The sequence below is a fragment of the Acinonyx jubatus genome, chromosome D1 (assembly GCF_027475565.1).
Source record: "Acinonyx jubatus isolate Ajub_Pintada_27869175 chromosome D1, VMU_Ajub_asm_v1.0, whole genome shotgun sequence".
Lineage (NCBI taxonomy): Eukaryota > Metazoa > Chordata > Mammalia > Carnivora > Felidae > Acinonyx > Acinonyx jubatus.
In genome coordinates, this window is record NC_069390.1 from 110,827,866 (window position 1) to 110,843,948 (window position 16,083).

The following is a 16,083-nucleotide window of genomic DNA, read 5'->3' on the forward strand; positions in this document are numbered from 1 at the left end:
AGACGTAGATGAAAACAGGAAAAAGGAAGATCTTTTCTGACTTTTTCTGCAGGCTCCTCAGGACATTTCATAGAACAGGTGTTCATCCGTCCCTGATGTGGGTGGGTTACCAGTTGAGAAGCCAGTTCCTGAAAATTCTGGGAACCTGCCAGAAAGAGAATCAACTTCATCTGTCCATGTCAACCCTGGAGGTTGGATGGAAAACAAGTAGCAAAAAAAGAACCACCCAAAGTCTCCTCAATTCCCACTGCAATCCACTTAGCTCCAGATCATCCTAGCTAAGGAGCTCTGAAGATTCCAGCTCATCAGTCATTAGTGAATATGTAGCCTGTCTCGTTAGTAAAGATCACAGTGTCGCTCAAGGGAATGTTTTCTAACAATAGCAAGCATCGTCAGTTTCTTGAGTGATCCCTTGTAGTAAAATTAACAAAATAAACTCTGGTGGGCTGGTCTTTCCTTAGGAGTTGTTATTAATCGGAAGATCCTAGGTTTTGCGGATTTCTGCTGGGTTCTGCCATGTTGTCGCCACTCAGAACTGGGAGGTAGGTCCAGGGGGTGCTTGGAAATTAACGTGGTTCATTCACAAGCATGCTGGCTTCAGCCACAAGGAGTGAATACTGATACATGCTTCTCAGCTAAGTGAATGAAGCCCGGCCGCATGGTGACAGAGCGTATGGTTCTGTTTAGATGGAACGTACAGAACCCGTAAATCCATGAAGACAGACACAGACTGGTGGTTGCCAGAGGCTAGGAGGCTGGGGGCCAGGGAGCAGAGCAAATGCCGAATGTGCCCAGGGTCTTCTTTTCGAGAGGCGATAATATCTCGGAACTGGATGGAGGTGGTGGTTGTAACCACGGCGTGACTGTATTGATTGCCACTGGATTGGTCGCTTTAAAAGAGTTAATTTTATGTTACAGGGATTTAAGTCCAGTTTAAAATTTATACAAAAATTTTTTTTTAAATTTTTTTTTCAACGTTTATTTATTTTTGGGACAGAGAGAGACAGAGCATGAACGGGGGAGGGGCAGAGAGAGAGGGAGACCCAGAATCGGAAACAGGCTCCAGGCTCCGAGCCATCAGCCCAGAGCCCGACGCGGGGCTCGAACTCACAGACCGCGAGATCGTGACCTGGCTGAAGTCGGACGCTTAACCGACTGCGCCACCCAGGCGCCCCTATACAAAAATGTTTAAAAGATTTTTTAATAAACAAACAAAAAAAAAGCCCATGACTATTTGTATACTTGTGCTATGTTTGATTACACTCTCTAGGTGCAAGAATAGTGCTTATAATATCTGGCAGGCATTTTTATTCAATAAATGTCAGTAATAGAACTATGGGTTGTCCCGGAAGTCGCCATTGTAGGGGAGGAAAGCTCTTCTCGTTTCCCCTTCTAGGTTCTTTGACTGGTCTAATAATTAGACATAAGACAAATTAACAAGAGGAAAACAAATTTAATTCGGCATATGTGGAAGCCCATAAAAACATGAGATGCGAACAAGTGACCGAGGAAGGCAACTGTTACACCTTTTGGACAAGGAAACAGTAAATTCGCGAAGAATTGACAAGTCCAAGAAGTTTGGGCGTGGGCTAGCAAATGCGTAAAGAAGCAACAAGGTTTGCGTATACAGACTTCTCAGCCCCGAATCCCATATCTCTGGTGATGGGGATGCCGTCTATCCTCTTTGTACAAGGAGGATCCCTTTCACGTGGGAGATTCAGTTCCTGCTTCACGGGGACAAAGGAGGGTCAGGGTGTTTTTCTTACTCTGGCTCTTTCTTAAGTAACTTTAATTAAAAATAATCAGTATGTCAAAGTGGCAGATTTGGGGGTAGTACAGCCCGCTCCCCTTCATCCTGCCACCCTTTAATATTGTGACCTGGGACTTTCCTCATATACCTCCGTTATCTCACTGTATAATTGCCTGTCTTGAATTTTCAGTCTTCCCAAGAACCTTTGTATTCACTTCTACTTAAGTTATTACCGTGATGTTGGCAGCTCGCCTTTGGAATAGCTCCTAACGTGGAATCGTTTTGGAAAGCCTGGTCACATGCTGGCTTCCCTCCTACACATCATTAATGAACGTGTCAACTAGAAAGGTCACTCACCGTGATGCCTGAAGCCCCCCGCTGATCCTTTGAGCGGCATCTGATATATTGCCTTTAATTATTGCCCTGTCCTTGTCAACTAATTCTCAGTTCATGTTGGAGGCCTTGTGGTCAATACAATTAAAATTAATTTTTCCCGTTTTATGGTGGTGGGATGCTATTTAATGCTGTCCTGGCGATACCTGAATACCAAACTTTTTTTTTTTGGCTGCTCCTGGGCCTGTACTTCTGTTTCATTATGACGATAGCTCATGACAGCGGTTTCCGTAATGACGGAGAGCTGGGTTTTCGCTTCCCGACCACCCTGTGCCGGCTGTCCCCGTTCCTGGCTTTCATCTGTAGCCTGTTGGGCCACTCGTTAGTACCTCTCGGGCCTGACGAAGTAACAAGGGCAAACCCAGCTTCTGCTTGTGTGGCCTGGCGCGCGGCCCATTTTCTGTCTAAAAACTGCTCTGGGGGATGGGGGTGTAGAGCAGTGGTGGTGAATTAAATGGGTGTCTGGTTCCCCCGATGCCGACACCTACGGTTACAGTTAGAGTCTCAGACGTGGGGGCACTGCTGGTTACATGTGCCCCCAAGGGTGGGCACTGGGGGCGCTTGGAGGGTGGCCATTTGCCTTCAGGACTCTGGCGCAGGCGAACAGACACTGAGTACTCCCCGACCTAGGGTTCTAGACGCTGTAGTCAACCCAGGGGGCCGCACGCAAGGCTGGCTGCCTCCCAGTGGGACGGGCCCACCACCTTCTCCTTTATCCTGGGGGCAGAGCGCCCAGAGAGCACAGCACAATGGGTGCAGGAGGAACCAGAACGTCCACGGCCTCTGTCTAGGGTCCCTTCCGTAGGCACAGCCTCTGTCTGGTGTCGCCTTCCATCAGCACGGCTGGTTTTCTTTCTGATCCTGGACCCGGAATCTTCAGTGGGCCTTCGGGGTCGCTCCAACACTCAGCTACCTCTCTGACTAATGAGTCTCTCACCCGTGCCCTCCCTCCTAGGTCTTTCACCAGCTCCCTGCCCTCATCTCCAGCTTGCTCGTGGCCTTGCTGAGGTGGTTAGGAGAAGACAAGAGGGCATAAGTGGCTGTCTTCAGGCTGTCCGATCTGCCTGATGTGGTCCCAAGCCAGAAATTCCTGTTCTTCGGGCTCCACTGCCCCTCGGGCACAAGGATCTGGGTCCTGGGTTCCCCTTGTTCTGTAGTTTCTCCATTTTCCTCCCCACCCTGGATTATGCTCATCAACATGTAAATACACCCAGTAACTTCCATGGTAAAACACTTGGTCCTGTGGCCCTTTCATCCACGATGGTGTGGCCCTCTTCCCTGGAAGAACCCCTTCTGGAGGGAGCTCTCAGGATCTAGCTCTCCCCATCTCCTTCACGCCAGCTGACTCCTGGACCTCCTCCGAGGAACCTTTCTTTCTTCACCACACCCACAGCGTCACTCCTGCCCAAGTCACCGACGACCTCCATCTTGCCAAATCTCGCCTTGAATTCTCGGCCCTCTTCCTAACCTCTCAGCGCTGTGGGACCCCCTGCTCTTCAGGAAACTTCTGTTTCCTTTGGCTTCTAGAGCCAAATGTGATTTCTTTATTTCCCTCCATACAGTACCCACAGGTTTTCACCGGGGACTCCTCCACATCGGGGGTCCAGGAAGCTATAGTCGTCCTCGAAAGTGTGGCCCAGATTATTCATGTGTATCTCGGGAGACTGAAATAAGGCCGTGCTTCTTAATCCCTGTCACTCACCAAGCAGATTTACCTGAGCTACAGACTAGAGTCATTTTGGCCACCTGTTAGTGGACGTTATGTGTTTAACCTGACCGGTCACCTTCACCTCGTGACCTTGGCATTTCAGCTAAAGGATGCTGTATCTCTGCCCTATTCTCTTAACTTCCTCCAGGACCTAAACTCATCTATTGAGTTGGTTGCCAGGGTTTTTAGACCTTCACAAAGCCACGCAAAGTTCCAGTGCACATGGAAATGTGAAACTTCCACACATGCCTTTCTAGGAGTAGCTCTACATCGAAATATGTAAAAATCAAGCAATTAACAGTATATTCTCGCTGTTCTTTTGGAAATTCTGCGGCATGAGTTTTTCAAAAGCAGTGGAGCTTGAATCATGATGAAGAGCTGGGTGCCCGGAAAGGTTTCTGCATTTCTCGTGAAACTTACTGAACACCTAGAGAAGGAGCAAAGCCGTGTTGTTGTGCCTCGTGTCCATGAAGAGAACTGGAGACCAGGCACTTAAGAGTCATTACATAATGAGGCTTTGACAGTGGAGACCTTGCCATATGTAAACTCCTACAGCTTATCTCCAATCAGCGAGATTGTTTTCCGTCATTCCGGGCTTCGGACGCCAAGGGATAGCAGGTGGCAGGGCTTGAACAGAGATCTCTGTTTCTGTTTTACCCCAACTGCCCATCTGTTGCTCTCGCTTCATGCAGTTGTTCCTGGTAGAATACAGCTTGCAGCCCTGGCTCTGGGATATTTATATAACATTTTTCTCAACAGCGTTTCGCTCTAAACTTTTGAGGAGGTAGGTCAGAAGGGGAGCGATTAAACAGGGCGTGAAGAATGGGCCTCTCGGATAAGACAAGGTCCTTGTCCGCATGTTGCTGGTGCTCTACGGAAGTCATCTGCTCCCCCCACACCGCTCAGGTCTGTGAAAGCCACTCCTGTCATACGCTCTGTTGTCCTTGCGGTGACAGAGGGAAAGGTCCCGCTTTGCCATTTGGCTTTTCTTTGCGTTGTTTGGCACACTGAGCCTCAGTGGCTGACCTCTTTTCCTTGGAACCTTCTCACGCCTCTGCTTCCGTGGCAGTGTGATCGGCCGGTGGTATCTCCCTCTCCTTCCGCCCAGCCCCCAACTCTCTACAACTTTCTGCCGGATCAGGGGTCCCCCCGTGTTTCTCCCACCCCTCAATCACATCCTGGGCCAGGCTGCTGCTTCTGGACACCATCTGCTGTCCGTAAGCACAACTTTTTGTCCAAAATCTGCTGGTTTCCCGCTGTGCATCTTGTCTTTCTGTTCAGTGCATCTTGTCTTTCTGCCAGTTACGTGGTGACTTAAAATAAATGTGGAGGCAACATCATTATTTGTGTTCCTTTTCGTCGTTTCTGCTCCTCTGTTCAGACAGTCCCTGAAAATGCCCAACCTGGGATTTATTTTGAGGCTTAAATTCATTCCACCACTAATCTTACTCTCGGGGTGAAAAATGGTATAATTTTGTCTTATCGGGGCTTCTTCAGGATAATCCAAGTTCATAATTATTTGAAATATTTATTCTGCTCCTATTTTCTGACATCCATTTCCATTGATTCCATTTTTATAGTGGCGTAAACATAAACCACTTCTAAGGGGTCCTGACAATTAAAGCATCTTCTTCACCTTCAGTTGTATTGTGGGTTTTCTTGAAAAAATATTTAGGGTTCTTTCATTAAAGTATTTTAGTACTTAAGATGTGGTTTTCTTATGATATTTAAAAGGATTCATTTTCGGGGTGCCTGGGTAGCTCAGTAGGTTAAGCATTCGACTTTGGCTCAGGTCATGATCTCACAGCTCGTGAGTTCAAGCCCCATGTTGGGCTCTGTGCTGACATCTCGGAGCCTGGAGCCTGCTTCGGATTCTGTGTCTCCCTCTCTCTGCCCCTCCCCCACTTGCATTTTGTCTCTCTCTCTCTCTAAACTAAGTAAACGTTAAAAAAATTTAAAAAAAAATTAAATGATTCATTTTCCAGTACAGAAGCATTTGATGAATCAGTTTAAATAGGGTTAGTTCTCTTCCACAAATAGACTAGGACATTCTCCTTTCAAGGTATATTTGGACATATGCTGGTAACATGGGTGGTCGATCATTCAGGCCCATTAAATCTGCATCCTGTTTGGAGGTGCCCACAGTATGCTCTTTCTCGTGCTTTACATTAAAAATCCGGTTCCAACCCTTGTAGGGTGACCAGATGTTCTGGTTTCCCTGAAATGCAGGGTGTTGCCATGAGGTTAGACTGTTGGTTTTCACAAAGGTGGGATTCGGCCACAGAAACCAACTAGGTAGATTGTCCTTGGAATGCAACAGTTGGCAACTTACCCAGATTAAAAGCACCCTAAGGATTTACTTCTTGGATCACTTACATTTAAATCTGTACATGTGAATATCAACCATGTTGTTAACTCAGAACGTATTTATTCTAATTATACAAGGGTAATCTGTCTAGAGGCGCCTGGGTGGCTCAGTCGGTTAGGCTCCAACTTCGGCTCAGGTCACGATCCCCCAGTTCGTGGGTTTACGCCCCACGTCGGGCTCCGTGCTGACAGTTCAGAGCCTGGAGCCTGCTTCGGATTCTGTGTCTCCCTCACTTTCTGCCCCTCCCCTGCTCGTACTTTCTCTCTCTCTCAAAAATAAATAATAAAACGTTAAAATTTTTTTTTAAAAAAACAAAGGTAATCTGACTATATATAATTTAGTCATACCTACCTTAAATATTTTATTTAAAAAATAAAAAGTCACACTTTCTCTGCATCAGCTTATTAATAAATGTGGGACTTTGTCCATTTATTCGTTCATATAATCTATATCTATTAAGCAGGTACTCTTTGCCTTGTAAAAAATACCGAATACCAAAGATAACATTACGAACAAGATCATTGTCGCTTCGGAAAATCCCAACACCTGCTAGATTTTCGTTAGTAACTTGGGCCCATTCCAGGTTTTCACAGTCCCCAAACATTTGTAGAATTGGCATCTGGTTGGCCCGGAGAAGCCCACTTCTCATTCCCTGGAGGTTAAGTATGTGACAGTGTTCCATTCCGCTGACTCATCTCTAGGAGTTAACTTCTTCTGCCCGCATTGCTGTTGTTCGTGGTCCTGTGAGCCCAGTATCTGTTGACAGCTGTCAAACTGAGCTGGGAGACTAAGCCCGCACCAGGAAGGAATTTGGGCATGGCGCCACCCACCGCGGGTCAAGGCGAGAGCAGACCGCAGACTTCACCTTGAAGTTCGCCCTGAGAACTGCTTTGGTTAGCTGGGTCACCTCACCACTGAATGACTCATCTTTGAGGAGGGGACAGATTCTCCTGTTTGCCTGGCTGCAGCTCCAAGTACTGGTTGAGCACCAAAAACTGTTGCACATCCAGCACCGGGATAGTGGCTGACACACAGTAGCTGCTCGATAAAATTTTCTCCCAGAGATTCTGCCATGTTGCGGTCAGCAGCTCAGATCGGGCGCGGGAGACCATCCCCTGCACTGATGTTCTATATGTCACGAGTCAGCACCGAATGGAATATTTTTTTTTTTTGAATCATTGACTTGGCATTTTTTTCCAGCTCGTCTGACTTCTAACTTTTAAAGGCTCAGACTATCACATTTCCTTGTGTCTCTGCATGACACAGGACAGTGACTGGACACTTGAAAAAATATATTGAATTTTTAGTGATGTTGATGCATGCAAGACATTGATACTTTCTGACAGACTCACTGAATCTCTAGACTTGACATGGGTTTGAAGGGAGAATATGCGAATTAATGTAATTGTAAATGGGGGCGCCTGGGTGGCTCAGTCGGTTAAGCGACCAACTTAGGCTCAGGTCATGATCTCACAGTTTGTGAGTTCAAGCCCCGCGTCGGGCTCTGTGTCAACAGCTCAGAGCCTGGAGCCTGCCTCGGATTCTATGTCTCCCCCTCTCTCTACCCCTCCCCTGCTCACGCTCTGTGTCTCTCTGTCTCTCAATAATAAATAAACGTTAAAAAAAATTTAAATGAATTTTCCTCTTCATCTCAAGGTCCTTGCAACAAAGGGCTAGTAGAGTAGGATTTTAGAATAGTGACGGATGTTGTAGCATAAGAATTTGATGGCATTGAGTGATTACATTACCTGGAAAATGCCTTTGTTGGTCCTCAGTGTCTACTTTATTTGGTCACAGCATCCATATATCAGTTACCAGTAGAAAATAGACATTTTGCTCTCCTCTGGAGCACAGCCTGTGTGGCCTCGTATGGACGTTCACACAGGAGGAGTTTACCTTCTGATTTCTCTAATGGTGTTCTTAAAATAAGCCTTACTGATTAGAAATAGAAAAGCTGGCTTGATAAAAGTCTTTCCTCAAAAAAAGAAGTGGGGGAGGGGCGGGAAGGGACAGAGGGAGGGGGAGGGGGAGGGGAGCCACCATCAGAAAAGAGTCCTTTGGGGTAATAAGAGAGGAAGCCGCCGCAGGTGTGCCCAGCTCCACAGCCCGTCACACGGACCCTGTACCAAAAGCCACAGCGGGACTGCAGACCCCGCTCCTCTGATACGGACTCTTTAGAAAGTCTGATTCTGACAGGTGGAGCCAGACCTGCAAACAAGCAGGGGCACAAAAGCAAGTTTGACTCAGGCTCCAAAGTGAAGACGTTTTCGCTTTAAATACCTGGCCAGTGACGAATAAAGTAGTGTGGACCTAACAGCCAATACTTAATCTCGGCCCAGTCCCCACCCACCTTATAAAACAGCACTTAAACCCAGGGAGATGTAGTTTTAAAAGCACAACAGAGGGGCGCCTGGGTGGCTCGGTCGGTTGGGCGACCCACTTCGGCTCAGGTCATGATCTCACAGTCCGTGAGTTCGAGCCCCGCGTCGGGCTCTCTGCTGACAGCTCGGAGCCTGGAGCCTGTTTCCGATTCTGTGTCTCCCTCTCTCTGCCCCTCCCCCGCTCGCACTCTGTCTCTCTCTGTCAAAAATAAATAAATGTTAAAAAAACATATTTAGGGGCGCCTGGGTGGCGCCGTCGGTGACGCGTCCGACTTCAGCCAGGTCACGATCTCGCGGTCCGGGAGTGCGAGCCCCGCGTCGGGCTCTGGGCGGACGGCTCGGAGCCTGGAGCCCGTTTCCGATTCTGCGTCTCCCTCTCGCTCCGCCCCTCCCCCGTTCATGCCCGGTCTCTCTCTGTCCCAAAAATAAATAAACGTCAAATAAAAAAAAAAAAATAAAAGCACAACAGCCCTTTAGGGTTTTTCCCCCTCCCCTCGTCCTTGTTTACCCTTTCTTTCCCTTTGTTGCTCTTCTTCGGTTTTCCAGGCTCTTGTCAGTCTCCAGGGACCGCTCTGAGTGTTGGCGCTTTAACAGCGTCTTCCCCAGCCGTGAGTCCCAGATCACTGTCCAACTACTCCCTCAAATGTTTCTTTATGGAATGTTGGATGTCAGCAGTGACCCCCTGTACGAAGTGCCTTGTTCTCCTAGAAAGGCAGCATTTAGGGGCACCTGGGTGGCTCAGTGGGCTGAACCTCTGACTCCTGATTTTGGCTCAGGTCAGGATCTCAGGGTTTGGGAGTTCAAGCCCTGCATTGGGCTCTGCACTGACAGCACAGAGCCTGTTTCGGATCCTCTGTCCACCCCCCCCCCACCCCTTCCCCCTCACATGCGTTCTCTCTCTCTCTCTCTCTCTCTGAAAAATAAACATTTTTTTTTAAAGGGCAACATTTAATGCCTGCAGTGAAGAGGAATTCATACATGCAGACACCCGTTTCTTTTTCTTTTGGGGAGTGGGTTTTCCCCTAGGAACAAGAGAAATTTTACGACCTGGTGCTTTAGGGAAAAAATTGAGGCTGCGTGCTCTCCAAATCTCAGTCATCAGTCTTCTGGTTTAACTGCAGCAGAGTGCATTACTGCCTTCTCGAAATGCATGCTTATCGACGATAGTGATTTCCTTTTAGGTAAAACGGGCATTTACATGGACATTAGGTGAAACCAAGGGATTAATGGATTTCTTTAAATGGCTTGTCATCTTAAACAGGGTTAGGTCAGCTTCCTCAAGTGGCGTGCTTTATCCTGATTTCTGACCGGAAGAAGGAAAATGAAGATTTGTTCCTCGTTTTGCAGGTAGTACATTCCCCGTAGTCGATAATTCCCAACAGCAGACGCTGTAGAAGTTGTATGTTAGCAGCCTGAACTGTAGGAGGAGAGGATGTTTGTTGTCCAGAGTCAGTGTCGGTCATTTTAGACATATTGAGAGTGCACTCAGTGGCTTGTTTTTTCTTTTAAAAACACCCCCCGTAATAAGATTCATTCCTTCATTTGCACCAACACATTACACGTCCACCCTTTCTGTCCTCACTTGATCACAAGTCTTTCCCCTGGCTCTGCCAGGCTGTGCTCCCCTTGAGGTCTGGAAATAACTCGCACATGTCCACGTTTGTGAGAGTGTGGCTCAGTGCTTATTTCGTGGGTGTTCAGTAAATAATTGTTGACTCTCTTCTGTCCACTGCTCCTCTGTTGTCCTTTCTGCCGGTGGTGTTTAATTTCCATAGATTTTGTTTTGGTTTTGTTTGCAGAGCAGCGGGGTCATTTATCCGCATTTGGCAAGCATTCCTTTAAGCAGGGGGGAAGCCCAGGTCACCAGTCATATGCAAATTCAAGATGAGACTCTCCATCTTCCTTACAAGGCTTACTCACGTCCAGTAGCAAGAATCAGAGTTGGTGACATTTTGTGACAATTTTTACTGGTAGCTAGGACTCAAATGTGTCGCATCAAGGAGGTTGAAATCAGAAAGACCTGAACTCAGCAGGCCGGCAGGTCAGTTTTTTCACATTGTGGGTCAGGATACCTTGGTGAGATAATTACTGGGACATGTCTAAATGTATTTTCTTAAGTAATAAAATATAGTTTTTCGAAGTAACAGCCTGGGAAAGGATAAAACATTTCATATTATTTCAATAATTTTTTTGTTTCGGAGAAATAGACTTACGTGTGTGAGTGTGCACGTGTGTGTGCGTGTGATGTGAAACTGAGTCGCAATGTAAAATGTAGATTGTCAGGGCACCTGGGAGGCAAAGCGTCTGACTTCAACTTGGTCATGATCTTGCGGTTCATGAGTTCGAGCCTGCCTCGGGTCTGTGCTGACAGCTCTCAGCCTGCAGCCTGCTTCGGATTCTGTGTCTCCTTCTCTCTCTGCCCCTCCCCCGCTATCTTTCTCTTAAAAATAAACATTAAAAAAAAATGTAGATTGTCGTCAAGAAAGAGTTTAAAGAACACTAAGCTTTGGATATCTGAATGTTTCATTATTCTGAGCCTGGAATGTCTCATCTGTAAAATGCGGTTGGTGACTATTTTGAGGATTTATTCTGAGGATTAAGGGCAGTCATACATGAAGGCACATTGCATAGCATTAAAAAAAATGTAGATTGTCGTCAAGAAAGAGTTTAAAGAACACTAAGCTTTGGATATCTGAATGTTTCATTATTCTGAGCCTGGAATGTCTCATCTGTAAAATGCGGTTGGTGACTATTTTGAGGATTTATTCTGAGGATTAAGGGCAGTCATACATGAAGGCACATTGCATAGCATCTAATTTACTTGATAGACATGCAAAAGATGTAACCTTTTCCTAAAACTAATCCATTTAAAATTTAATCGACAAGGATCTATTCAAGTGCACACAGGACTGAGTCAGGATTTCGATCCATGAAACTAATTATTAAAATCCTATCTGATTTGAAAGACAGTGATGTTAAAAATTAATCAGGAAGGACACTGCTTAATTCATCCACTCTGCTTATTGATTTTTCTTGGAGATCATTGCTTTTTAGCTCAATAAAAGTATTTTTAATTTATCAACCCATGTACTCAAGTAATATTTTTAGAAGCTAGAATATGTCCAGAGGAACATGACAGAAATTTTTACATGGGTCCAAACTTATGCTGTGAGAAACAGCTAAAAGAACTAAGTTAAAACTTAAGTGACATTGGTTTCATGTATTCAAAGGATTATTTCATGCCAGAGAAATCACATTAATTACATATGTTCTTGAAAGAAGGAAACTTGAAGACCTATTTATTGGAAGTTATGGAATAGTAGAGTTCAGTTCAAAATCAGAAACAGAATTATTCTTGAGACTGGTCCTGAGTCACTGTAGCTACTTTGGAAGGGATGTTCCTCCAAGAAGGCAAGGTGGGTATGTTGGGATGTGATATCATGCAAACTGCCTTTTAGTTTAAAGATCTGATGTTTTTCAGGTTGGTTTTTATGGGTGAGACATACTGATAGGCCAAATACCAAACTTTTATGTCGAGCATTTCCACATGACATGCACTCAGGACACTTGGACCTGAAAACAGAACCCTGTAGAAACTGCTGAGCAATGTGCGTATTTTTTTTTAATGTTTATTTTTGAGAGAGAGAGTGAGAGAGAGAGTATGTGTGTGAGCGGTGGAGGGGCCGAGGGAGAGGGGGACAAAGGATGCCAAGCAGGCTCCTCACTGGCAGCAGCAAACCCGACGCGGGGCTCGAACTCACAAACCGTGAGATCGTGACCTGAGCCAAAGTTGGACGCTCAACTGACTGAGCTCCCCAGGCGCCCTGGAACACGCATATTTTTATCAGTGAAGGATTCATTGTATTTATTCAGTCAGTTTTCATCACAGGCATTTAATTGATTATCCCTGACTTTACTCTGAATTTCTTCCTTTTGTTAGTTACGTTTGCTGACTACTTAGGAGCAAAAGTAGAGAAGAGGTCTGTCCCTTGCTCATTTTTAGCAGTTCAGTGGATGCTGCCGTTGGCGCGAATGCAGACAAGGTCGAGGCATCTGAGCATGGGAACATCTATTAAGAAGAAAACAGGCGGTGAACAGGTGTCTGGAAGGAAGAGGTGACTCTTTAGAAATAAGATGGTTGGTGTCACCAAGCAGCCAACCAAGAAAGGCATATGGTGATGACAGGGAGCGTTTTGTTTTCCTGTAACTTTTGGGAAATGCTTTCAGTGGCTTTAGATTTTGTTGGGAAATTTTAATTTAATGTAAAGAATGCCCTAGATCATAATGAAGCCCGGGCACCTGACAATGGCTCTCTGCTCCAAAGTGATTTATTGATGAGGAATCTGAGTTGTGTCAGATGTGAACCGATATGCCTAAGTACCATTGAGCTAGAATCAGAACATGTATTTCTTGACTTAGAATCTACTGTTCTTTTTTTTTTTTTTAATATATATTTATTTTTGGCAGAGTGTAAGTGGGGAAAGGACAGAGAGAGGGGCACAGAGGATCCAAAATGGGCTCTGCGCTGACAGGCGCACAGCAGCAAGCCCGATGTGGGGATTCAAACTCATGAACTATGAGATCGTGACCTGAACCAAAAATAGAAGCTCAAACGACTGAGCCACCCAGGTACCCCTAAAACAGAGGGTTTTGGGGGGTTTTTTTGTTAGATGATTTAGTTGAAATGAGTATTAAGGGATGTGGCCCACTGCCTGCTCCTACCTCCCACTGGCCCCACAGCACAACCAGTAGCCTTCCAAGTTGCACCATATAATTAAATTTAAAAAATCTACTTGCTGGCCTTCATTTTATGACCAGGGTTTCTTTGAATGCAAGGGAAAGGGGCATTATTTTAGACTTCCTAGGAGAAAATTCCATTTTCTCAAATGTGGCAAAACAGCCTTTAGGGGCAGAGTGCAGTGAGCATGATTCCAGGGGAGTCCGCTGGAAGGGAAGATGTAGAATATGAGGAAATCTGCCTTTCTACTGTCCAAAACAGACATTTGTAAGTATTAATCAACTTCAGAGTGTAACTGGCTCACCATTTCTAAGACTTTTCCCAAAGAAAACAACATTTGTGAAAATAGACCTATTTCTCTTAATGTAAATACTTGTTAGTGCTGATTGGAAATTGTTTTGTTACAGATGTTCTGTGGGGTCTGTAGCGATGGCTCTTTCTAGGGAATGAGCAAACAGCATGTGGTTTAGACGAGCCACCCCGTGATCTGATAGGACGGTGTCTCTAAAGGAGGAGATTGATTTTCTTTGATGGATTCTCTGGAAATCACGTGGAACCTCCAGAGCCTTCCTGGGCTGAGGCTCAGTGACGTTGGGATAAGGGAATGGATGAGGGGCCGAGATCAAGCAATCATGACTTACACGGTGATGGATCTCAGAAGGTAGTGCCGAAGCCAGGTTTGGTTGTTACTGATGTTTTTAATGATTACATGGCCAGTGAGCTCATATTTTAGAATTTCTCGGGACCTGAGGCTCCCTCAAGGTCGTGGCATATTTATAACCCATTTCAGTGCTTTTTCCGTCCTAAATCCTTGACCGAACGCTTAATAGTGTCCACTGCTTCCTTGTCTGAAGACTCTTCTTGCCCAGCACCGCTCACCAGCTTGGCACACAGGGGTAACTCCCCCTCGGGAAGGAAGGAAGTCTGCGTGCCCGTGGTGCCGATCACCAGCACGTTTTTCTTCAAGTCGATGGAACACTGATGTCTCCTGAGCATGTCCAGCCCGAGAAGCATGTCCATGGGCTGGTCCTCGAGGATAGAGAACGAGCACTGAAGGAAATCCCCTTCGATCTGAATCTGAGCCAGATGGACCCGGCCCATGATCCTCTGTGTGCCCACCCCCTTGGCGATGCCAGCCCAGCGCCGGTCCACCAGCCGGATGATATTGCACCTCTCGGCACAAGCCCGGCTCATGATGGTCATCTGGGCCCCCGAGTCCACAAAGGCCTTCAGAGGGTGCCCGTTGACTTTGCAGTTGATGTAGAGCATGGCCACTTGCCCGAAACTCTCTGGGGCCTCCTCCATCGCTATGTTCATGTTCTCCTCGATGTTCTGCTGCCGGATCTCTTCTTCGATTCTGGCCTGAGCTTCCAAGTCGAACGGGTCCGCGGAGTAGAGACGAAGCCTCTCCTGCTCCAGCAGGGCCCTCTCCCTCTGCTGCTCCCTCAGGACGCGCGAAAACGTCTCGAGGTTCCCACCGAGCAGGGCCTCGGCCAGGCGGGGGTTGCGCTCCTTCAGCAGCGACAGGTCGTGGGGGCTGGACAGCAGCATGCTCCGAATCAGCACAGGGCTGTCCAGGCTCTGTGCGGACACCCTCTTCTCCCCGGAGCTGAGGCCGCGGGGCTGCACCCGGCGCTGCAGGTGCTGCGGGGGGTGCTGCTGGCGGCCGCCCGATGTGCCCGGCTCTGCCGGCCCGGCCAGCTCCACATGGGGCAGGCTGGCCGTGCGGCCGGGCGTCCGGGATCCCGCGCTCTCCTTCTGCAGCAGCACCACCACGTCACCATCGCGGAGGCCGTAGGAGCCCAGCGAGCTGTGGTCGTCGGCCAGGACCTGCTCCATGTGGATGATCTGGATCTCGTTGGCGGGGACCCCCGACTCCAGCTCGCACAGGACGCGGAAGTCGTGCAGCTCGAAGTCAGGGCTGACCTGGAGGGAGAAGGTCGCCTCTGACAGGTCCCTCCGCACACAGTACACGGTGACCAGCATGGCATGGGCCCCGGGTCGGCGCAGGGGATCGGCCGCGTGGCGGGCTCACCGGTGTCCTCCCCTGGTGCCCCGGCTCTCGTTCATTCGCTTGTCGGGGAGGCCCAGCTGCTCACCAGCCCCACGGAACCTCGAGGGCACGTGTGCGTTCCAGACCCCGTTTGTGTGGTGCTGCTTGGAACTTGGAACGCCCGCTCCCCCAGAAGCCAGGTCTCTCCGGTCCCGCCGCGTGGTTCCCAGGCCAGCCCTTCCAGCCCTGCCCATCCGTCCTCTGGGAATGATGAGCTCTTCTCGAATAGCAGGAAAGGTTTCATCGGGGCCCTCTGAGAGCCATAGTCTGTGTGCTCTTCGTCACTCTGCAGGCAGGGAGTGCGGGTCGCCTCCACGGCCAGCATCTCCCTGTGTGCCTGGGGCAAAAGACAGGGGTCAGACTCAGTGCCTGAGCTCGGGGTGGGGTGGGGGTCAGACTCGGTGCCTGAGCTCCATGACCTCACGCTCTTGGGGGGGGGGGGGGGGCTCGATGGTGAACGGGGAAATCGCAGTACTGGAGGCAAGGGCGTCTGCTGAGACACGTTGAGCTCCAGAGGAGACCAGGCAGGTCCTGACGGATGCACATTTTCCGTGGGAAAAATGGTGAGAGTCACTCCGGACGAAAAGAATTAAAAAAGCCAGAATTCATGACGCGGCCTGCTTTCTGTCCAGGGACGTGAGCCATCCAGCGTAATATGAGAAATTTGTACGTGGTTTCGAGTGGCAGGATGC

The 16,083-nt window shown here is 47.9% G+C and overlaps 2 protein-coding genes across 4 annotated transcripts in view; one reads left to right on the forward strand and one right to left on the reverse strand.

Moving 5' to 3' along the window:
- PDGFD (platelet derived growth factor D) overlaps nt 1-16,083 on the forward strand; it is a 221,024-nt gene that overhangs the window by 99,067 nt on the left and 105,874 nt on the right. The window lies entirely within an intron of this gene.
- Nucleotides 14,017-15,466, reverse strand: DDI1 (DNA damage inducible 1 homolog 1). The gene has a single exon (XM_015073918.3). It carries the CDS (start codon nt 15,322-15,324, stop codon nt 14,125-14,127), a length of 1,200 nt encoding a protein of 399 aa, XP_014929404.2. The 5' UTR covers nt 15,325-15,466; the 3' UTR covers nt 14,017-14,124.